This window comes from Perca fluviatilis, chromosome 12 (assembly GCF_010015445.1).
Source record: "Perca fluviatilis chromosome 12, GENO_Pfluv_1.0, whole genome shotgun sequence".
Classification (NCBI taxonomy): domain Eukaryota; kingdom Metazoa; phylum Chordata; class Actinopteri; order Perciformes; family Percidae; genus Perca; species Perca fluviatilis.
In genome coordinates this window covers 10,998,940-11,024,281 of record NC_053123.1, presented here as the reverse complement: position 1 = coordinate 11,024,281, position 25,342 = coordinate 10,998,940, and the positions used below count along the sequence as shown (strand labels likewise).

The window sequence follows — 25,342 nt, the reverse complement described above, 5'->3', positions numbered from 1 at the left end:
CAGAGGAAAGAGGTGTCAATGGGATTTTAAGGTTCTATGTATGTCCTATTTACCCTCCAAACTGTAGTTATTCAACTATGACAAGGTAAAATCGGTTTTGCATTCTATCACCCCTTTAAAGACCCATTTCCTCCTAAATCCTTTGTTGGGAAGTTGTCTAATATTTAGCATTAAATCGTATTTCCTCTGTGTCAAAGGACAAAGAGGAGTAGCAGGAGAAGGACAGATGGAACAGATGCTAACACATCCAGGCGGTCCGACACACACGCACACCTCATTAGCCTTTGACATGACCCAAAATGACTGGGATTGGGGAACTAAAATAGCTCACTGCAGCTGATGAACCAACACTAAGCAAAGTCATTTTAACTGCTGATGTTTTAATGGAAATGTACACTCACCTAAAGAATTATTAGGAACACCTGTAAAATTTCACATTAATGAAATTATCTAATCAACCAATCACATGGCAGCTGCTTCAATGCATTTAGGGGTGTGGTCCCGGTCTAGACAATCTCCTGAACTTCAAACTGAATGTCAGAATGGGAAAGAAAGGTGATCTAAGCAACTTTGAGCGTGGCATGGTTGTTGGTGCCAGACGGGCTGGTCTGAGTATTTCACAATCTGCTCAGTTACTGGGATTTTCACACACAACCATTTCTAGGGTTTACAAAGAATGGTCTGAAAAAGGAAAAACATCTAGTATGCTGCAGTTCTGTGGGCGAAAATGCCTTGTTGATGCTAGAGGTCAGAGGAGAATGGGCCGACTGATTTAAGCTGATAGAAGATCAACTTTGACTCAAATAACCACTCGTTACAACCGAGGTATGCAGCAAAGCATTTGTGAAGCCACAACACTAATAACCTTGAGGCAGATGGGCTACACCAGCAGAAGACCCCACCGGGTACCACTCATCTCCACTAAAAATAGGGAAATGAGGCTACAATTTGCACGAGCACACCAAAATTGGACAGTTGAAGACTTCGAAAAATGTTGCCTGGTCTGATGAGTCTCGATTTCTGTTGAGACATTCAGATGGTAGAGTCAGAATTTGGCGTAAACAGAATGAGAACATGGATCCGTCATGCCTTGTTACCAATGGGCAGGCTGGTGGTGGTGGTTATGGTGTAATGGTGTGGGGATCCCTTTCACCTTCAGAACTGCCATAATTCAACGAGGTGCTGGAAGCATTCTTTAGAAATGTTGGCCCATATTGATAGGATAGGGTCAAACACAATATTAGTATGGTGTTCCTAATAATCCTTTAGGTGAGTGTAAATCTTCAGGTACGTTTTGTTTTATTTCGGGTGGTGATGGTGCAGTGGATATGTTACATGGCTTTGGTGTGGGAGACCTGGGTTCAATTCCCACTGTGATACATCAACCAATGAGTCCCTGAGCAAGTCACTTAACCATAGTTACTCCAGCGGTGTGTTACCTTTGAGATATATATATATATATATAGCAATTGGAAGTTGCTTTGGATAAAAGCGTCAGCTAAATGACATGTAATGTTTTAAGTGCTGTTATTTATATCAAATCTACAACACACAGTGTGGTATGTAATAAAATCTGTCAGGCAGATCTTGTACCCTGCCTGCACTATATACTTTTTCAGCTTTGGAGAACTTTAAGTTTTATGCAACACCTCAGCGAGTTCTTTTAAAAGAAAGAACTGGCTTGGTGTCAGGCCACACACTGGCTGACGTGTTGACTTCATTGACCAATAATAGATCCTTTGATGCACACAGTGTGTAATGAGAACTATATACAATGATTCCCATTGACTAAATCTATACAGAAGTACAAAAATATAAAAAATTTCACTTTGTAGGGTTTAAGAACATCTACTTTGTTACAAATATGAAATTCCTCTCTTTTTTATAGGTTATTAATTGTAGATATATATAAGGGAAACTATCAGTTAACTAGACTATTAATCCTCCATTATCTGAACATAAATACACACAAACGCTCTTAAAGCCATCTTCTTGATTTTTTTGTCATGCAATTTTCCCTACTGATTGTCATTTTACTCATGCTGTGTACATGTGCCTGGTCACCTTGCCTGTGTTGCCATCGAGACATCAAGATAATTATACCATAATGGAGTTGTGGACCTGGCTGTCACCTTGTCTGCCTTTCTTGTTCTCTTTTCTCCCCGTCTGGTATGATTTCTTAATTAGCTGCTTCTCCACCTCCTCTCACTCCCTTGATTGAAAGAAACAAACTCAATCAGCATAGGAAATAATCTTCAAAAATATCCTTCGATAACTGTAGAATAAAAATTAAATATGAATAGTTCAAATTACCTTTATTTGAGGATGCTGTTTAAGGATCTGGGTAAAATGGAGCAGAAATGAATGAGATCATATACATTCCAGCAAAATAAAACAGTTTTAAATTAATCAGGGTGCAATTATATTACATGACAAGATTGCAGTGAAAGAAAAAATTTGACATGGCTAAAGAGAAGCACGTCCTTTTTTACGCATGGAGAGGGGGGGGGGTGGGGTGAAACAAGAAAGAAGGCAGTAGGCAGAAAATGCTCAAATGATTATTTTGTTAATTTCTTTCTTGTTGAATTAATTTAGGAAGATCAGATATGTTTGTTTTAAGTGAGATGCAAGAGTCACAGGTGGCACTGAGAAGTAGAGGTCATTCATTCATAGAACTTGGATAGGGGTTAGGTAAAGGGAGGAATTAGTCACAGATTTTGAGAGTTTTTACCAGCCAATGCTAAATTCTTTTACTGTGTGATTGTGTGCTGGCTGCAGAAAAAAAACAAACAGATGGGGATGTTGAAATTGCTTCCACACAGGTACATACTGATAGTGCACAGAACGCCCAATTTATTGTACAGTCAAGTGTTCAGTCAGTCTTATCTTTGCTCTTAACTTATTTTTATTGACCTTAAAATAAATGGAAGATTATGTAACACGCATCTTTGCTTCAGTGAGTGGGGGAACACATTCACCAATATGGAAATCATAGGGGAGAATGTTTTCATCCTAACTTGCACTGTACAGTCTTTAATCCCACGATTAAGTTTGTAATCTAAAGCTAATTCTCCCTGGGCTCCGGTCTGAGCAGCGACGCCCCGGGAGCAAAGCCCTACTGGGAATTTCACTGCAATTACAATTCTTAGAACTAGGAAACCAGCTGACATCAATTTGAAAATAATGTTCCGCTCACATTTGACATCCATTTTTATCTGATGTCCATATGATTTTGCACCGAGGAGTACATGCAATGATGTATTTCAACACACTGTATCTACAAGTAAAACAGTTGTCTTCAATAGTCTCTGATTAGAGTTAATTATAATGTCAAAAAGGTAAAAATGCCTGCCATACTATATTAGTTTTACACAAAATAATGCTTTATAGGAGACAGGTTCCATGGATTTCTGTTTGTTTAAATGCATACAATAATGCCATTTGTTGATCATGAAACCCCTTTTGTATGTTTGTTGTTTTCTTTTCATAATTTGGGTAAACTAACCCTTTAAATGTTAGGCCAAACATCTTTTAATTTCTTTAAAGATGGATAGCTGGCTTGATAAAGTTGTATACATTTTACACATACAAGGGTTGGTTTTAGTTGCATTATAAATACACTGGACACTGGATTATATGTATATTTTTTTCAACATTGACTTTCTCTTAAATTTACGTTTATTGTCAAATGCACACGTCCTCTCCTTTAACAGTTTTAAACATACAGTGAATCTCCTCATTGTGTCCAAGTACAACTGCAGTTACTAATATTGGAGATGTTTACATTGCATTTAGAGCTGAGTTTAATAGCTGGAAACCTGTCAGAACAGTCAAGGGGCTGAATAAGCAAATGCACCACGTCAGTTATCTCAACAGACCAGGATGCAGTGCACTGACACGATGTTTAGGAGAATCAGGGAAGCGTTTCTTTAATGTTGCTTGGTGCTCTCTGCACTAATATATTCTAAATACAAGAAAACATGATCTGTTAGCCGGCATTCTGGGAAATAAAGAAAATAATAAGTTGAGGGAAAGCTTTTTTTTTGTTCTTGTGTACTTCATGTGTACTTGAGAGACACTGTACTTACTTTATGTTACTCGTGTGCACAAGTAGATCGTTTGGATCTTCAGCTCTTCTGTGTGGGTGCTTACTGCTGGAATCCACTGTGTTTTAGCACTTTGTGTTCAGTCTAATCAACCAGGACTACAGAACTTGGGTTAATTCAAAAAGTCAAGGTGTCCTCTGTGTCCATATAATGAATCAGTACTGATATTTATTTTCTTGACCTTCAGGGGGCGCTGGTCACAGCCTGTGCAGATGACACGCTTCACTTGTGGAATCTCCGTCAGAGGCGGCCAGCTGTCCTCCATTCACTCAAATTCAACAGAGAGAGGTAAGCATAAATTCCACTAGATTCAAATACCTTACACACACACACACACACACACACACACACACACACACACACACACACACACACACACACACACACACACACACACACACACACACACACACACACACACACAGAGGAAGACATTAAATCAGTCCAATCTGGAAGACAGTGAAGCAGAGTGTTGACAGGACAAGGGCAGCTCCTCTGTCCTGCCTCTGATCCTTTTTCACCCTGTCTGACAAACCCGAGGAGGATGTGCTGGCTTGAAGCGTTCTCTTCTGTCTCAGCTGGCGACCCCTTCTGCCTTCTGAGGTACCCCCACTAACACCACCACAGGCTGTGATAGCTGACTTCCCAGTGGTTATTAGGCAGATGAATCCATCTCCTTTGACATGTTGCCACCTAAATCCTTTAGACACATACTTTTCATTTTCACTTGGTTGCTATAAACTGGCATTAGCAGAGAGAGTTGGTGGAATCTTTTAACAAGATATTGTAATGGCAACCCAGTCTACCTGGGCATGAAGGTAGGTGAGTTGAATCTAAATTGGATCATTATAGGTCGAATGAACAACATCCGCAAAGATGTTTGTAATGCCAGGAGCCATGTCATGGATTTACTTTATTGTTGGGGTTTTGCAGATGTGGATGTCCTCCAGGAGTGAGACAGAGAAATCCTTTCTTGAATCCTTACATTTTCTCCAACTGGACCAAATTTCATTAATTCTGATCCCCTTCTACCTACCTCCACCTTAAAGCAGACATGGTATCTTCCATGTCTCTCTTTCTGGAGCTCAATGTCATACTTCATCATCCTCTGGATGAAGGGGCAGTACCACACCCTCAGCCGGCTGCTTATTTCAGTCAATCAGCCGTCTCACTCCCTGCTTTGTATAAGTCCATCAGCAGCAGGCTATGGGATGTGCTGGTAAGCAAGGGCTTGGTTCTTTGCTTTTTTTCCAGCAGAGACCTCCCGGCTCTCCACCATTAAACTTTAATGGCGAACAATGGCCTTCAGATGCTAATGCTTGGTTTTGGAAATGTCGTCCTCTCTTTCTTCTCTGGGAAATCCTCTGGCTGTCCACAGAAGTAACTCACTTGATACAAACAATGCCTTTGGCTGCCCCAAATGGTGCATTATTCTCAATGTCCTGCCTGAGCATTCTTAGAAAACAGGGTCAATCTGGAGGTGGCCACTGCAGTTGTTTAATTATCCAGAGTAGAGAGGCACCGATTGACCGGCCGGTGACCGGAATTGGCCGATTTTCACGTCATCGGCCATGACTGGCGACCGGCAGGTCAGTCTGACATTTTAGTTTTTTTAGTTGGATATTGGATGTGAAAAGAAGGAAATGGTTCTTCCATAACATTGCACTTTAGATGTGTGTGAATTTCCCACAACAGGAGTAATTTATATAGTTCTATTTTTTAGTGATCGATTATCTATTCAAAAAATGTTCTATGTTTTATGTAAAATGTTCTATTAAAGAAAATATAAAAATATAATATAAAAAATATTTGTGTGTGCTGTAAAGTGGTTAGAAAATATGAAATCGGAATCGCCTAAATTCGGTATCGGCAGTTCAAATTCAATGAAAAATCGGAAATCAGAATCGGCCTAGAAAGTTGTAATCGGTGCATCTCTACTCCAGAGCACACATGCACAATCCACTTTTTCTGTCCACTGGGCAAAATAGCAAGCTGTTGTAGGAGAACTGTGTAATGACAGGGGCAGTAAGTGTATACGTTTGCAAAATATGTGTTATCAAAAAAAAACCTTTTACATTGTATCTGCCCTAGTTCTAGGTGGAGCCTTCTCACTTGCTTCTGGGTTAGGGTTAAGGTTCCTATTGTTTCAGGTATTCAAGCAACAATTTATTGAACTGCCAGATTTTTGAACGGGGTTCGGCCATTTGTTCAGGGTGACAAAGACATCCATGTCATAAAGTAAACAAGCCAAGTTAGCCCTCCGAGCTAATGTGTGCTAACCACTGTAGCCGAGGGTAATAAAATAAACACACGGATGCTCTGTAATGTGAACCAGTGTGAACCCAGATGGCCAACATACTTTTATTAAATCACATATTGACAACGGCAGTGCATAACGCTACAGCTTAATTTCTTCAGTTTTTACCCTTCACAATAAAAACCCAACTTAAATTCACTCAGAGCATTTCCCTTAGAGGCTACCCAATAAAATAGCTCACACTATGCTAATACCAGGGTCGGATCTACAGGGGGGGGGCAGCTGACCCCCCCACTGTAGGGCCTTGCCCCCCCAGCTGCCCCTCTAACTTTGGTGTTCAAAAAACTGTGCTTGTAAAAACAAACTGCCACTATGTCCACAATCTTCTTAAAACGTTGAAACAAACCATTTATATCAATTAATAATAAATAATAATTGTAGATGTAATCTTAGCCTCCTGCCCCTCAGCTCCTGCCCCTACTTAGCTACGTCCCTGCATCAAACATGCAGAGCGCCGTTCGCACAGTCTGGCTTGCACACAGCGAGTATGCTGCGGGGCGCTGGCCCTGCATCCCGGCAAAGACTGGAGCGACTGAGCTGCCCCCGGGCCTCTGAAGGTAAAGTCAGTTTCCCCAGGTGAAGTTTAAACACACGTTTAATGTAAAGTTAAATTTGTAATAAATGTAATGTATGCTAAAGGCGAATCAGCATCAACAACGTGTCTATTACGTTAGCCAAAAGTCAAAATGCTCCCTCGTGATTTGTAAGAGCATTCTGCTCTTTGATTAGTTTTGATTTTAGTAAAGACAAGAACAGCATAATACAAAATGTTACATACTGGCATGCTTGAATTCATAACGTTTACAGAGGGTCGCCGTTTTGGTGGCGTTACGTTACGACACTAGACTGGGTAAACCCAGCCCGATCTGCCGGCGATTTGATTTTGCCCTGCAGCTCAGGCTGGAAACCTGTACGTTTATCTATCCTGCTTCAGTCACACATTTGCGGGAACCAATCACAAACTGGTTTGTCCACCTGGCGCGCTATTGGTGGGTTTAACACGATGACGATAGAGAAGCAAAGGCAAGCAGCTTTTTGTTTACATTCAACATGGCGGCCACCAAAGCGCAGAAAACCGTCGATGCCACCGTCGCTGCTGTTTTAAAAGATTTCAAATGCAAGTTTTCTCTGAAAACGGAACAGAAAGTTGCCCTGGAACAATTCCTACAAAAGAAGGATGTGTTTGCCTTACTACCGACTGGCTTTCTTGTTTGTTTTTTTTACTACCGACCAGCTTTCGCTCTGCAAAGTACGTCACCCGGATCCTTGGTCTGATTGGTTGAAGGACTATCCAATTGCGTACAGTCATTTGAACTATGCCCGTTGATCACGCCTCTTGTGCAGAGAAAATACAGAGCAGACTCCCCAGACTTATGTTCAATCTTGAAAGATTGAGCTTGGTCTGGTGATAGCCAGACTATTACAACACACTACAAATTGCTTGCTGAGACCGATCATTTTCATGGGATTAGTTAAGGAGTACTATAAAATCCACTTCCTCTCAAATATCACAGCAATAAGGCTGCACAAATTAAACCAGGTGACATTCTTTACTGTCAAACTGGGAAAACAACAAATATAATGGGATTAAGAAGGCTAGTCTAAACATAAATTTGTGAAATCAAACAGTGTGTAAAAAACTAATATACTGTGATGTATTTAAGGCCTTTAACTATCAGCTGTACTTTATGTAAAAGCATGTGTCTTCTTATTGTCTGGTTCAAATAAAAGGCTTTAATACTAGAGAAAGACATTTCTCTTTTGGTTTTCTTTTTAATTTGACTTTAGTCTGAATCCCAGAGCTCATGTCCTACATTAAATGTAGTTTAGTGGTTAGTTTGTGTCTGAAGGGATGATATGGAGTTTATTAAAGCTCTTCATTTCACATGTAAGTGGTATACTTTCATAAAAAAAATGTAGATTTATGGGGCACTGTGATTTAGGATTCAAAGACAACTTATTTGTTTTTATGCCCATTTTATTGCACCACTCTCTTCCTGTTTAGATAGATGTATAGATTTAGGCTATAGATGAGGCTGTCTGTCAGTCACTCTGGCCAATGTGTTTCTCAAATAAAATAAATCCCTAAAGCTGCACTGATCACTATTTTGTATTATATGGAAAAAATGACTAGGTATAATGAAAAAGGGGTGGCTCATAGCGACAAACAAGCATTTTTAGCAACTTCCAGGTCATTTCTTATGTTTCGTAGCCTACAACTTTACTGTTTTAGTTCATTCTCACTGTCCTCTTCAGCACAATTTCCATCAGCAGCAGGCTGCTGTTTTAAATGAAAAACGTTCTGATAAACCCCCCTAACCAGCACCAAATGACAGAGAGAAACAGTTACAACTAGCAGGTGAACGTAGTTGAGCATTCGGCAGCTAAAAAGCCAGATATTGCTCTCACGAGTAGGCCTGTCGCGATAGTCAATACATGGACTTATCGCACGATATACGTAAATGAGCTCGGTAGCTTTTGGTGACGCAATATATTGCAATTGATAATTTGTATAATTGAAAATAAAGATTTATTCAGTTTGACATACAAATGAATGTTACCAACATTTTATGTCAATCAGACCACCTCTGTCATCTTGTCTGCTTTCTGTGTCGGAGGAAGAGGCGGGGCTCAGGCATATCATTAAACCAAATCTACATGTATTAAAATCATAGGATTTTTTTTTTTTTTTTGATTATTCATATATTATTGAGATTTACCAAATAATTCAAGTTTGTAGCTGATTTGACAATAACCAGTGTATATTCTAAAGCATTTCTTCTTCATAAAACTTTGAATTGCAGCTGTGTCTGAAAGGCTCTGTGACACTAAATAAACCTGTTTGGTCTTCAAGTCTAAAGATGCATGAGACTCGTAGTAAATCTGGAAAATGTCCCTGAAAGAAATAATCCCGTGTTGTTAATTTCATTATTTTCTTTGGATGACCAACATGCACCTCCAGACAAAAACCTATATTTAGTATATTATATTTATTATATAAAATAATTTGAGCCAACTTATATTTTGGGGGTTTAGGATGCAAATCTTTTTTTTAGATTGTTGCGGCCCAAAATGCCTGATTTCGTGGGAGCTTTTGTAAAATATTGCGATAAAAGTTGTGATGTCTTTTGTATGTTTGTTGCAATGAAGTTGCGGGAGACAGTGAAAGTTGTTTTTTTGTATAGTTCTTTAAAAATATAAAGGAAACTTGTTTTGGGGAGAATAAAACTACTCTGGGCTGAGTTTTCCTAGTAACCTTACCAAAAAGGCTCAGGATGCTGCTAATGTTGGTATAATATGAAAATGGCTGGTGGATTAAAAACAAAAAATAATAATTTATCAAATTTGAACATATGTGTCAGTGGCTTGTTGATCTTTACATTGTTAGTTAATTTCCTATCCTGGCCTGGGACTCACATTCATACGGTCTGATAAAGTACTTATTGGACTTTAACTTATCATTTCACTTACAATAACGAGCGTAGCTGTCATCTCCTGTCTCATCTCCGGTTTTTCCTGCATCCACCCGTGTGTGTGTGTGTGTGTGTGTGTGTGTGTGTGTGTGTGTGTGTGTGTGTGTGTGTGTGTGTGTGTGTGTGTGTGTCGGGTGTGTGCACGTGCCAGTGCCAGTGCACGTGCCAGTCGCGGGGGAAACGGAGCCCGCTGCAGAAAGACGACAGGATTGAAACAGCAGCAGCTTTTCAGCGACTTCAGAGTGAAAACGTTAGAAGAGTGACTTGCTCTGAAACATGTTTTAAACAATGTAATCAAAGCAAATACAAAATTAAAGCTTATTGCCACTGCCAGGGCATTCATGTTATCCTGTTATATATATGTGTGTGTATATGTATATATATATATATATATATATGTGTATGTATGTATGTATATATATATGTGTATGTATATGTATGTATATATATATGTGTATGTATGTATGTATATATATATGTGTATGTATGTATGTATATATATATGTGTATGTATGTATGTATATATATATGTGTATGTATGTATGTATGTATATATATATGTGTATGTATGTATGTATGTATGTACAGTGCCTTGCGAAAGTATTCGGCCCCCTTGAACTTTTCGACCTTTTGCCACATTTCAGGCCTCAAACATAAAGATATAAAACTGTAATTTTTTGTGAAGAATCAACAACAAGTGGGACACAATCATGAAGTGGAACGAAATTTATTGGATATTTCAAACCTTTTAAACAAATAAAAAACTGAAATATTGGGCGGCAAAATTATTCAGCCCCTTAAGTTAATGACTTTTTACGCTGCACGAACTTTACTGATTACAGCTATAAGTCGCTTGGGGGTATGTCTCTTTATCAGTTTTGCACATCGAGAGACTGACATTTTTGCCCATTCCTCCTTGCAAAACAGCTCGAGCTCAGTGAGGTTGGATGGAGAGCGTTTGTGAACAGCAGTTTTCAGTTCTTTCCACAGATTCTCGATTGGATTAAGGTCTGGACTTTGACTTGGCCATTCTAACACCTGGATATGTTTATTTGTGAACCATTCCATTGTAGATTTTGCTTTATGTTTTGGATCATTGTCTTGTTGGAAGACAAATCTCCGTCCCAGTCTCAGGTCTTTTGCAGACTCCATCAGGTTTTCTCAAGAATGGTCCTGTATTTGGCTCCATCCATCTTCCCATCAATTTTAACCATCTTCCCTGTCCCTGCTGAAGAAAAGCAGGCCCAAACCATGATGCTGCCACCACCATGTTTGACAGTGGGGATGGTGTGTTAAGGGTGATGAGCTGTGTTGCTTTAACGCCAAACATAACGTTTTGCATTGTTGCCAAAAGTTCGATTTTGGTTTCATCTGACCACAGCACCTTCTTCCACATGTTTGGTGTGTCTCCCAGGTGGCTTTTGGCAAACTTTGAACGACACACTTTTTATGGATATCTTTAAGAAATGGCTTTCTTCTTGCCACTCTTCCATAAAGGCCAGATTTGTGCAGTATACGACTGATTGTTGTCCTATGGACAGAGTCTCCCGCCTCAGCTGTAGATCTCTGCAGTTCATCCAGAGTGATCATGGGCCTCTTGGCTGCATCTCTGATCAGTCTTCTCATTGTATGAGCTGAAAGTTTAGAGGGACGGCCGGGTCTTCATAGATTTGTAGTGGTCTGATACTCCTTCCATTTCAATATTATCGCTTGCACAGTGCTCCTTGGGATGTTTAAAGCTTGGGAAATCTTTTTGTATCCAAATCCGGCTTTAAACTTCTCCCACAACAGTATCTCGGACCTGCCTGGTGTGTTCCTTGTTCTTCATGATGCTCTCTCGCTTTACACGGACCTCTGAGACTATCACAGAGCAGGTGCATTTATACGAGGAGAGACTTGATTACACACAGCTGGATTCTATTTATCATCATTAGTCATTTAGGTCAACATTGAATCATTCAGAGATCCTCACTGAACTTCTGGAGAGAGTTTGCTGCACTGAAAGTAAAGGGGCTGAATAATTTTGCACGCCCACTTTTCAGTTTTTTATTTGTTAAAAAAGTTTAAAATAGCCAATGAATTTCGTTCCACTTCATAATTGGGACCCACTTGTTGTTGATTCTTCACAAAAAATTACAGTTTTATATCTTTATGTTTGAGGCCTGAAATGTGGCAAAAGGTCGAAACGTTCAAGGGGGCCGAATACTTTCGCAAGGCACTGTATGTATGTATGAAATGAAAATGTAAATGAAAATGGCCATGCAAAGGTTCCGTACCTTTACCTTTGTTTGTCCGCAAATTCTACTCTTTTCCGGTTCCTGTAAGCAGTCTAAACAGTAAACAGACTTTTACAATAATAAAAGAAATAATAAAAACTGTGTTAATGCGCGATAAAATAATTGTCGGCGTTAATTAATTAATGAGTTAACGCGATAATAACGCGTTAACTTGCCCAGCCCTAATATATATATGTGTATATATATATATATATATATATACACACACACACAGTATATATGTTTTTTTTTTGTTGCAAGAAATAAGGCTTACAATACATAACCTTCATTTGACTGCATGTTATGTTTTAAAATTCACCTGAGAGATAATGTGACATTGTTCAACTCAGTATGTTTGAATGTTTTGCTCTTTACACATTTCACAAAAAAAAAAGATTTCTGTTGATTTTAAGTAGCCATTACACACAAAGCAAAACACTATTGGAGAATAATAGTATTAACTCTTAGCAGTAACATTCAAATACTTGATGAGTAATAGGCTATTGAACAAAGGAAGATTCTTTTGACTAAAAGTTATAGCCAGTTTCTTTTCAAAGAAAAGCCGTTTCGACACGGAGTGGAAGAAAGCTCCAACACAGAAAACGAGTGAAAAAAAACCTTCATTCACATTGTACTGTATATTTGAAAACTTTTTGAAAAGACAGCAGAACACAAAAGACAGGATGATACGAAAAGTACTTCAAAAATAAAGGGGAAGTTATTTAACAGGTATATTTTCAAGATATTTTCTGTTTCTGTTCATATTTTCTATTCACTCCAACTAAATGTTGATTTCCACCTTTTTGTGCCTGTGTCGTTTGCAAGGACATTTAATGAATATGACTGCATTTCCAGTGAATGTGATGGAACAGAATTTATTTTTCCGACCAAAGACCAAAGAGCACATATAATAGCACACTCAACCTGATTGCTATACAAGTCAAGGACTTTGGCTGAGTCACAGGACATGATTTCTCTCTACTGAAACTTTCCATCACAAGAGAGCGAAAAGCTTTCTCCCCAAGACAGAAAAATCTCAATCCTGTTAATATAAAACACATTAAACATAAACCTGGACAAGGGGCACCTTCATATTGCAACAGAGCCTTAAACGATAATGGGCTGGAGGAATTGTTAAACCAATGTACTGTCTGCGAGTTGTTAGGGAAAGAACTTGGTGTCACTGTGTCTCAGGGTTCAAATCATTAGCAGTGTGTGTTAGAGCTATAGACATTTTTTTCAGGAATTGATGTCAAACCTCATTCAACTTTGAATAACTTTTAAACTGAGGAGTCTTGTAGTTTAAAACTGTATAGGTACGACAGCGACAAGCGGCGACTGTTGCCTCTGTTGTTTCCAGTGTAAACATGATGCCAGCTTTGCTGTAAAGGAGAAAGAGGGCGACTTCCACTGTCACACACACACACACACACACACAACACACACACACACACACACACACACAGGTACTATTTATAATCTTATTAATAATAATAACAATAAACTTTATTTGTATTGCTTTTTAAAATCAAAGTTACAGTGCTGCACTGAAGAAAAAAAAAATCACAGGTGTTGCTTGAGTTTTGACCTCTACGGCAATATCAGCTTAAAAGTTTGATTATCTGGCAATGAACAGTTGTTATTATATTAGTTAGCTAAACTTGCTTTATCAATCATTTCATTTTGCTAAGCATTTCCCCTTAAGCTACAACCACTCTTGTTGGCTATAGGAGGAGATGAGTAGAGAGAGTAAATGAATAGCAGTAGCAGATAGCATATGGTGCAGGTTGTTAATAGAGCTGGTAGCCGCAGAGTTGTCCTGTTGCTGCCCTTTACAGACTGCTTATGTTGGCGGGCAGTAGACACAGCAGTTACAGCTCGCTGTTTGAAAACACCTTAAGTCACTGTTTTTAGAATTCAGAACTGAACCGATCACGTACACACCTTAATAAGATACACTAACTAACATTTACAGTACAGTCTATAACGTAACAACCTCAATACATTAATCCTTTGTGAAACATCACATACTAGTGCCTGTAAGACTTTTATATTTTAGATTCATAGCCTTGGAGCTGTACCTGTCATGGTGTGATGCACGTGCCCACACAAACACACAGGTGAAGGTTAGAAATAATCTTTTGTATCAAAAGTGTTGAAAACATCTTTCAGTAGCTTTCTACCTGCATTGTGGTGCAGTGAGGTAGGAAGCAGAACCTCTCGCTCTCAGTGGCAGTGAATCATGCTCGAAGATAAAAGGAGAAAAAGAGCATCATGAGTCATCCGTCAGAGGCCGGGCAGTGACTTGCCATTTAGCTCTGTGTCTCCAGACTGAATATCTGACAATTAGCACCCTAACACTCCCCCAGAATCCCAAGAATAACGTATGAATCACTGGCAACGGTGTAGAGAATTGTTTTGTGATAACTGTCAGGATCTCGTGCCTGCCACCCCTCATCGACTGTCGTGCTGTTGTCACAAAGAATTTGAAGACTTTCAATCCAAACTAAATAAACACTACAATACATGAAACATTGGACACTTACTGTAGTTTTTAAGCACAATACAAGGAGGCCTTTGAGCTAATGTAATCATCTGTGATTTTAAGTTATCAAACAGAACTGTTCTTTGCTGATATATTGAGCAGTTGCTCCATGTCTCCTGCAGAGCAGATGGCAAGGCCAGTTCCCTAGATGATCTCACCAATTCAATTACTGTGTACATCTTTTTACTTCATTAAGGGTATTCATGCTCCTCAGCTGGTCTCGCAGTGGCCGGTCAGCTGGTAGCGAAACCCACGTCTCCTCCTGTCCTCTTTGATTGATAATTATAATGCCCATTGATGGTGTCTGGTCCGAATGTTTGGAGTCAAACCACGCGTTTGACTGTCTCCAATTTGCCCTCTGGATCTGTATTCATCACTACTTATCTCCTTCCCCTTCCTGTCATCTTCTGATCCTTTCCTTCATGATTTTTTTAAAATTTAAAATTTTTTTTTTTGTTAAGCTAATGTCTTTTATTCGACAAGGCATCCTGAACTCATAAAAGAGGCTTTTCTAAAGAGGCCCCACTTCATGAAACTTTTTTCCATAGAGAAAATATGAGGACTCACCGGGTCACTGCAGATATATATTTTTTTGAAATGCAGCAATTTAGATCATTACATACAAAGTGATACATCATTTGCACAATTAAATGTTCACTGTACCTTCTACATGCAAGTTTGCGAAGAGGTTTAAATCTCATCTGTTGCTTTTTAGACCTAAATAGACCTAATAAGCTACAAATGTCAGTCAGTTCCCAAACAAAGAAAAATGTAAATTTGGTGAGGTAAGGCTGAATGCACACACCCTCCCCACACACCCCCCACATCCCTGCCAGTTTGAATAGTGTCATCTCCCCAAGCCCCTAAAATCCTTATTGAATTGTCTGCCATCTCATTTGTCTTCTATCTAATAATCCTGCCGCTTGCTTGGTGGGTGGCTGTGGGGCTAGAGCGCAGTGATCCCCCGCCTCTACAAGATAATCAGCATGGACAGGAGTGACTTAGTGTGTGCTGATCTATCTTCCCTGGTTAAGGTGATTATGAAGATGTTAGTTGCTAATACCAGAGCAAAAATGGTTTAAGCACCCTTGCATCACATCATAATTATTGTTATATGCCACAAGAATACTTTACAGGACTTTGTGGTTATTTATTGATTTGCTTATCATAATAATTAAGGTGTGTACGGTCATGAAAAGCCTGGAAAGGTTTTGGAAAAATATGAAACCCCAAAAGGTTGTGGAAAAGTCATGGAAAATCAGTTTTAAACATGACTTTAATGCAATGTAAGACATACGATAACTCAGGTATGGTCATAGTAGGCTAGTACTGTAGAACTGGTCGAGACGAGGCAAGACAAGTGCTTACTAGGAGAGTCTCAAAATTAGCTTTCGATTTGACTATCAAAATCAGAAGCAGGATCGGCAATTCCCCCAGTAATCTTTTTTCTCTCCACCCCTGCCTACCTGCACACGTCCCAAGGAAAAACAAATAGTAATGGCTGGTAGCATAACAATTTCTCGGATAGAGCAAAGATAAATATTATGTACTGCAAATGTGGTCAAAATTGTGTGAAATAATCAAATAGATATTTTAATGCAGTATTCCACTGTTATGAGAAAAAACTCTTCAAATATGTAGAACAAAAGCCTGAAAAAATATTTTGCAGTATATATTTAGTAGCAGTTTTTGGTTACAATTACTTTGAATCAATGTTTTGGGCAGCAGAAGTTTATAAAATGTTATTTTCATATGCTATGAATTATTTATAACACGTACTGTACATTTCTTGAAAAATAACTTTTCATGAAAATTGGTTTGGAGTCATTAAAAAAGTCATTAAAATATATTGGCCAAAATGTGTATGAACTCTGAATGAACTCTGAATAATAATCAGATCAGAATAATATTTCATACTATTGGAAGCTTTAAACAGAGGAGTGGTGAGTGTGCGAAGTGGTGGACCAGTTTAGCCTGTAGTGCATATGTCTACAAGCTACTGGTTAATGCAACACAACACAGAAAACGTTCAGGCTTCTACTTCTGTTGCTCTGAAAGACTCTTTAAACAACTATTTATAGTGGCTTAAAGCAAGTTTACAGGCTGAGTGCAAAAGTTCTCTGACGAAAGACAAGCAGGAGTGGCACGATAAAGGGCAGGAAGAGCGAATGTAGGCGAGAAAACCTATACGTAAGGCACCGCATTGTGGAGGAAAATAGATTCACTTACCTGGCGAGTGCTAATTTAAACCTTGGTTGAGGATGAGTGAGGCCATGACTGCCGTGAATGAGTCAGCGTTTGACTTCGACGAAGAAGGGCAGTTATTACCATTGAACACTGGCTTACGAAGTCTGCCAAATGCCATGCACAGTACTGTACATACTGTATCAAAAGTTGCAGAAGGCTATTTAGTAGATGCCTGCTAGAATGCAGTTTTAATCCATTTGTTGTCAAACAATTGTTTCATTGAATAACTGCCTCCTAGCCCACGTTTGTTTGATTGATTTGATTGGTCTGTAACGCTGTGAAACTCCAACAAAGTGCCTCTTTGTTACATTTTGATTGTATTTTAGAAGGAATCTAATCTCTTTGAATTAAAATATCTGTTTGTCAAATTTAAGTTGACTGCATCATATTGCACCAAAATACTAGTACTGTTTACAGTTTAACTAAAGACTATACTTATTCTAATTCTAATCATTGGCAGCTTGAAATGCACCTAGCTTGTCTGAAAGCAGAATTGTGCAAAATCTGCATAGGTGGACTATGGCAGATGTAAATCAATGTGTATATGTACAAAAGTGTGAGAATACACAGTTTTACCATACTGCATAGAAATGCTCCCATCCACTGATAGCTCAATCCTTGAAACAAACTGAAACATCAATCCCTTTTTGACTGTTCATATTCTAACACTCATTCTCTTTCCTCCTCTGTTTCTTTTTCTCCAGGATCACCTTTTGCCACCTTCCCTTTCAGAGTAAATGGCTGTACGTGGGGACAGAGCGCGGAAACACACACATCGTCAACATCGAGTCCTTCATTTTGTCTGGATACGTCATCATGTGGAACAAGGCCATAGAACTGTAAGTTGCTCATGCTCCAAATACTGGAGTTCACAGAAACAATGCTGAAAGTCACTGATGACAGTGATGATTTTTAATGTGATCATGACAATGCTGGTGGTATTTATTGCAGTGGGTCAGGCAGTCGGTAGCTAAATATCAGGTGGCAATTTACTAAGTCTTGTATGCAGTCTTAATGCGTTTTTTTTTTTTGTTTTTTTTTTAACGAAAATAAGAAAAAACATAAAACATCTGTCAACCAGGGTGACATAACTTAATTTGTTTCATAAGCAGTTTCAGACTTCTCAGGAGCAGTGATGTCTTTGAGAGCTAAACTCTGGTAAAACTCATTCCGTGGTTCAAATCCTAAATGTGAACAGTTGAGAAATGTTTCTTCACAGACTCTGAAAATTTGCAAAAAAAACGCTCTACCCGTTGCATTTGATGTTTTATCGACAGGGTCATGAATTAGCTAGGTTTAGTCGTACACACACATGCAATAAAAAATTATTGTTGGTGAATTGATTTTGTGTTCTTAATGTTAACGTGGCCCCATTCGTCTTTGTGTATTAATGCATTAATGTTTTCCAGCCACATTTAATTTAAGTATACAAACTGACCTTGCTCTTACTTGTTAGATTGAACCTTGCTCAGTCATGCTGAACATCATAACTGCTGTTGCTATAGCAAACTGAGTCATGTACCATCTCACATTTAGACTTTCCTCAGGAAAGCCAGTCTTATCTCATTGTTAACGGTAGTTAGCAGTAGGTAAGCCTTATAAAACTAACTTTCTGTCATATTTGCTGAAACTGACCCTATGTTCCAGTAGAACTACATGAAACATGTAGTTGAAAACAAATCTAGCTCCTCTGGCACCACCTACAGCCTGTAGTGCGATTTGCAAAAATCCACCGTTCCCTGTTCAGATGCACCAATCAGGGTCGGGGTGGTGTCTAACTGCGTGTCAATCACTGCTCATGCACACGCATTCATTCTCCCTTCTGTGTGTATGTGTGTGGAGGGGTGGGGGAGGCTTAGGAGACTGTTTTGGGCTTCAGCAGAAAGGGGGGAGGGACTGAAAAGTTGTTGATGTTCAAATGTTTTGGCTAAGTCCTGGATCTTCACAATCCTACCTACAGCACCTTTAAGATGTAGTTGATATTGACATAACAAGTATAAAAAATATAACAAAACTTGATGGTGAATCAACTTTCCCATAGCTTTGAGAAAACACAACTAGTAGAAGAATGATTGCGACATAAACCGACTATGAAGAAAATCCTTACATTGTGGTAATGTTTGCAGTTGGCAGTAAGAATTCACAATGTTATATAATGCATAATATTATTAACCAGTCAACAGAAGCCTTTATCTATTTGTTGACATGACACTTTTGTTTGTTGCAAGTGTTGACTGGGTAGCTGACATATGCTGCAGATTGACAACTTCAAGTACACAAATGGTGTTCAGTTGCATTGTATGTCCGTTTGTTTCTCTTGGTTTCACCCACCTACGCGCCATTCTTCTGGTGTTACCCTGACAAGTCCCCTGCTGCAGTGTCAGTCACAAGTCACTCTCATACCAAGCCATCTTGTTGCCTTGTGACAGCCCAAACTATAGTGAGCAGTCATAACGCTTGACGTGTATGTGTGGGAGGGCTGTCTGCCAATCATTGCTAAAGTCTCGGAGGCTGAGACAGTGGATGGGATTTTTAAACAGGATATTTGGTCTGTTGATTTCTCACCACAGAGTCAACAGACAGGACTTTGCTTCTTTTCCCATATCAAAACTTTCTTCAGTCTAAAAGTGTGTGAAAGAAAATAGTTTGGACGTGTAAGTATTAGTTAGTACTACTCAAGTAATTACTCGATGAACATATATTATTTTATTGCACATAATTGATAATATATAGTAAAAGGGTTCCCCACAGTGAGGCCTCCCCTAAAAAAAACTATTACACATTAATGACATATAACATTAAAACATTATTAATGTTAATTGGGGAAAAAAAGCCAAGGCACAATATCATACAGCAAAGGCCACACATTTTAATGTGTGAAGTTACTGTTTAAACCTTCAAACCTTTAAACCTTGTTTTGTATAAACAGTCACTACTATCCCCTGAGTGGGACATTTTAGCACTAGCGTCCTCGGAAACCCACTTCCCACTATGCAAAAAAACAATAATATAGTGTCTATTGCATGTAAAGTACACTACTTTCTGCTAACAATCTGCTAATATTGGTGTTTATTAAATGCATTGTGCCAGTCGTATAGTTTCAGAGTTTCATAGAATAAGTCCAGTCATTTTTCTTTTTCTTTTTTGTCCTGCCACCTCCACTACACCTAGAATTCCTGTTTTTGTGACTATCGAGAAAAGTCTGTGGAAGTTGGTTCCTCGTCGTCATCTGGCTTATAAAGATTATATAAAAAATCTACCTATGATGAATAAATACATGAGAAGACATCATTGGCAGGGGCCCAAATGACTAAACAAGCATTTGTAGGGTTGTGTTCACATTACCATAGATATGTACAGAAGGGACAGGCAGACATGTGTTGAGAAAATGAAATACCTTTTGGATTCTGCATATCACATATCAGATAACGATGCCATGCAAACAATCTAAAATGTAAGAAAATGGTTAGTAACTAGGGCTGCTCCTTCTTAGTCGATTAGTCGACTAATCGTCTTAGTCAACTTAGATTTCTTTAGTCGATTAGTCACGTTTTATGCTTTTTTCATGCTGAATGACTTATTTCCAAGAAACGTACGAGCACATCTCGGTTAAATACAAGAATTAAAGTGGTGCTTTTGCATGACTTTTTGCAGAGAAACTCAGATATCCAGATCTGTCGATTAAATCAACTAATCAATTAGTCGATACAATTGAATGAGTGTTAGTCGACTAAGAATTTCTTCAATCGAGCACAGGCCTAGTACTAACTATACTGTTCTGACTAAAGATGGTAGAGCACACACCCATCTCAACAATAGCTTTCTCTACACTGCATATTATGTTCTGCTTGAACATACACTATAATTTATTCTCTATTTTCTAACCGTCAGCACTCTGCACCTTTCTGAAGTTCAAAGGAAGTTGAACTAGTAGAGAATGAATCTTTTCTCAGAGCGACTAGGGAGTTTTATAGTTTGGCTGGGGAGGTTTTCACTACACATGAATAGGGATGAGTGGGGACTGTCTGCTTTTCCTGCGGTGGAACATTGAGTGAGCAAGGGAAAACTCCTCCACTCTTTTCACTGTGTACAAACATCAGAGCGTGAGTCACACAGTTTTTGGTGTGTGTTTATGTGCATTTGTGTTCTCATAGTATTTGTTTGTGTGACTGCCATTCACAGATCCATTAATTGAATACAAACCAAAGTATGCCCTCTTGAAAATAATCTGTTATAGCAACAATTCAACTGGGGCCACTATGCCCAAACAGGAAAGCGGGGCTCTCATTGAAATTCAAATGAGTTTGCAACATATTTAATGCACAATTTCATCTTCAGGAAATTAATTCCAAAATTAGATGTATAAAATGAGATGAAAGGAGAAGTGGGAAAACACCGCAGCCCGGTGCACACTAGTTCAGTTCAAAGATCCCTGGGATGAGCATGATTTTGTTTATGCCTGGCATCATTGTCAGCCATGAGCAACATGGTCCTGAATGTCTATTTCTGGTATTGAGATTGTAAAATAAGCGATGAGTTTTTTTTTGTAAAATGAACAAGCTGTCTTAAAATGCAAGGACATGTTCCAGAAGTATGTGGCAACAGACATATATAGCGACTGCAAAACTGTCTCCTAAAAATATGCCACCAATTTATTTAAAAGGAAATGTAATGCTGCCTCGTTTTACGCTTTGCTGGTGTTTTGTCAACATAATAAGGAAACGGATAAATCACATTAAAATGTAAAGTAAATCTTACCCAACAAATAGAGTAAAAGCCCAACTGTAGACGCTGTGTATTCCAGTTCTGAAATTACCTATTTTTTTATTTTTTTTTTTTACTGCCTGCCACTGCGGCAAGCAAGTTTTTTTGACTACAATGCTTTCGGGGAGCCCTACTTTGTCAGGGGTGGGAGCAGGGGTTAAAGTTCGATCAATAACTAAATTAATCTGATTTGCACTTTCATACATTAGTGTTTTATTTTATGGCAATGCACAGCCATGATCCAGTGTCAGTGGTTAGTTCACCTTTCTGTAATAACAGCAGGACAATCGAGTGTCTGTTATCTAAACTGCTAAAGTCAGTGAAGTGATGATAGCGTTGTCGGTAGCCTGCTGGTTACAAATAGGCTCGGTAGGGAACGACACGCTAACCTTCTTATGGATTCTGTGCTTTTAGCTGAGCTAGACCAGAGGATATTCTGTTAAAAGAGATCAGTGATGCTGTTTTGGCCTTATTGTTCTCTGTGAAGTTTGCTGGAAGTGATGTAATGTAGCATTTTTATCTGGAGTGAGGTGAGCCCTGCGCCAAACTCTGTTTAAAAAAAAATAGCCTTTAAATGCAGTAACAAGTGGTCGTGTATGTGTGTGTGTGCGTCGGTTTTATTGATGGTTTTTGGTTAGAATTCTGTGAACTTGAACTGTCAATCAAAACGAATAAGGTTTTACAGCTAATAGCATTGCTCTTATAGCAGTTGTAAGCGTCTTTCAAATGTGTACGCTCGTGTGGGTTGGGATCCCCAGGTTGACAACCACTTCTCTATAGGACACAAACACTTGACAAAGCTGAGATGCACACTTTTATTTCATTGTTTCTCTCTCTTTCTCTGTCTCTTCATTAACAATGTCTCGTAAGCCTGATGCGTCGCTAATCCTAAAAATAAATTGACGTATTCATTGAGGAAGGAATGAAATTCTCCCTTAAATGATATGTTCTGTTACAGATTAGGTCTGGAAAAGGATGGAAAATGAAGGAGAGTAACCACATCTTAAGCTCTGTAGTGATATATTGTTGGCTGTCGTACCAAAGGAAAACTCAAATAGAAATTATTATTATTATTATGAGGTTCTTGAAACAGAATACAAATGAGAAACAATAGGAAGCTTGTTGAAGGTAGAATGGACCAAGGAAGAGGCTTCTACATGAGATGCAGCTCACTGGCTTGAAACCTAAATGTTATCTAACTATTGTCAGAATAGTTAGATAATGGAACTTCATCCACACTTGAACTCTTGTAAAGGAGTGGACACGGAGGCAGAAATTAGTTTTACACACAGAGTTACATAGCTAAAACGTACCATATTATTGTCCATCAACTCTCAATTTGATCAGTACACACCAACTTTGTAAACTGAGACAGAACATTAGCTTAAGATGGCAAGACTGTACAATGTAGAAAAATATGCACACCCCTCTCTGCCTGCTTTACCCTGCTGAACATTGTCTAAGCTGTTGGATAAAAAGAAAAGGATTATACCCGACAGTCAGTCAACAGTTTCTTGGCACAATAGTTTCAGACTCCCAGTACTCTCTCCACAGAACCAGGAAACACTATAAGAAAATACTCTTCATGGAAAGAAAAAGCAGTGTTTTTCACTGTGACACTGAATCAAGGACAATATGTTGCACATTGAGCTCACTGCATGCCTCCACTTACACCAACGTGTTCCTGCTGTGTCCTCCAGTCAATCATCAGAAGACTTTCAATCCCCTTGAAATTATATTTGGGCCCTATATAATTGATTTGGACAAAAACTGTTATCCTAGAGTTAGAATCAACACACTACACATATTGGATTTGATTTGTTGTTGGTTGTAGTTATTGTTGTTGTGTCCAACAATTTTATGTTTGACTCGCCAATAGTACAGACTGTAGGACCAAAGCAAAGTGGAAAGGCCAAAGCACAAAAGACAGTTTTCTTCACATTACAGTATGAGTGAATTAATACACAACCTGTAAACCATATTTGTTTATATGTATGTCTGGCCATTGCACAGATATTTAATTTGACAGTTTATCTCTATGTTAGTTTTATATATTATAGACGTGTAGTAGACATCACAGTGTAAAACAAAGCCTCTGCACATGTGATGCTATGTGATTTTTTGATTAAGTGTATAATAATACACTCAACCCTATGTCCCTGCAGCTGACTTGTTATTTCCCACCCTGTATCCGTCCTGTCGTGTTGATTATTTCATCTTTTCTAACGTTGATGGGTTGCCATGGCTCCCCTGGTACTACTGGAGCTCAAGGGGTATTTGCATTTGTGTTTGTAATCTCAACAACCTTGGTAGTCAATCTCTGGATGACTGCAATAAAAAAAAAAAAAAAAAAATCCTTTTCCCCTGTCATTGTCTTCGGAAGGTCCTTAAAACATATTAATTTCTTTGTTCTCAGCTCTCTATTTGATTGATGTTCTGCTTCGTATCAGCTGTCGTTAAAAGAATAGTCTTCATTCATCTATTTCATTTGGTGTTGTCATTTATGCAGAGTATGTACATCTGTTAATCAACACAGTGCATGCCGGAGCCTATGCACTGGGCAAAATGCAACGAAACTAGCCTGATTGCCAGGTCCCCTGAGTCACAACAGACAGGCTTGCCTAATAGTTGTTTTTTGGCACTGTCCTTGAGATGATCTGGTAACATCATTGTTGAACAAGCACAGGGACACTAGTACCTTTAATGGAAGCTTTTAGACCGGCAAATTTGCTCATCTGGTAGTTTAACAATACAATTACATCTCTGAAGAGAAACAGAATAATTCAATTAAGCGTGCTGCCCTCAAACCACAACACTTCACCAGCACCACACTTTCATTTCGCCTGTTGCTTAGATAATAATAATAATAATAATAATAATAATAATAATAATACATTTTATTTATGGGTGCATTTCTTTATATTCAAGCACACCTTAAATGAACTTTTATGGCATAAAACATCCCCATCTCTACTTTGGAAAACTTGGCGACTAGCCACAACAAAGTTGGATAAAATTGAATAATTGGCGTTCTAACTGGTTATATTTATTTTATGAAAAGTATCTAGACATAAGACCAGTCTGGAAAAGTATAACATTAAATGAAGAATTCCTCCTAGCATGTTTATTGTTCTTAAGTCTTTTATTATCAGAAAAGACAATAAAAACATTAATGTAATGTAATGTTTTTAAAGTAATATACATATTTAGTATTGGCATAATATATTATAAGGCATTATTTAATCTTTAAGAAATGTAAGAGTTATGTTCTGCAATACACATAGCCTCACTGCATCTCAGAATTCATTGATGTACCCAGCATTGACAAACACTGTTCATCAGTGTATTAATTTATAATTTTTCTGAAAACATTCATATTCACCTTGTGTGCATTTCAGAGACTGGCCTTGTCAACTGAAAGCCAAACTTTGTCAGGAGTCACTAAGTCAGTCAGCAACTCTCCTCAGCTCACATATTTGTCTGCACAATGTGAAGGCTTTCTTTAACCAAAGGAAACGGCCTTCCACATACAACACAAGCCTTCGCCCTTAGTCACAGCACTCGGTCAAAAATTCAATAACTGCTAACATTTTTTCCTCTCAAACACCTTGATA

At 38.6% G+C, this 25,342-nt stretch overlaps 1 protein-coding gene across 13 annotated transcripts in view; it reads left to right on the top strand.

Moving 5' to 3' along the window:
• stxbp5l (syntaxin binding protein 5-like) overlaps positions 1–25,342 on the top strand; it is a 154,151-nt gene that overhangs the window by 70,338 nt on the left and 58,471 nt on the right. For all 13 annotated transcript variants that reach the window (XM_039817823.1, XM_039817821.1, XM_039817817.1 and 10 more), the window contains 2 exons: positions 4,294–4,394; positions 17,669–17,803. In XM_039817823.1, the coding sequence (XP_039673757.1) occupies positions 4,294–4,394; positions 17,669–17,803 (236 nt within the window). The remainder of the gene's footprint in view (positions 1–4,293; positions 4,395–17,668; positions 17,804–25,342) is intronic.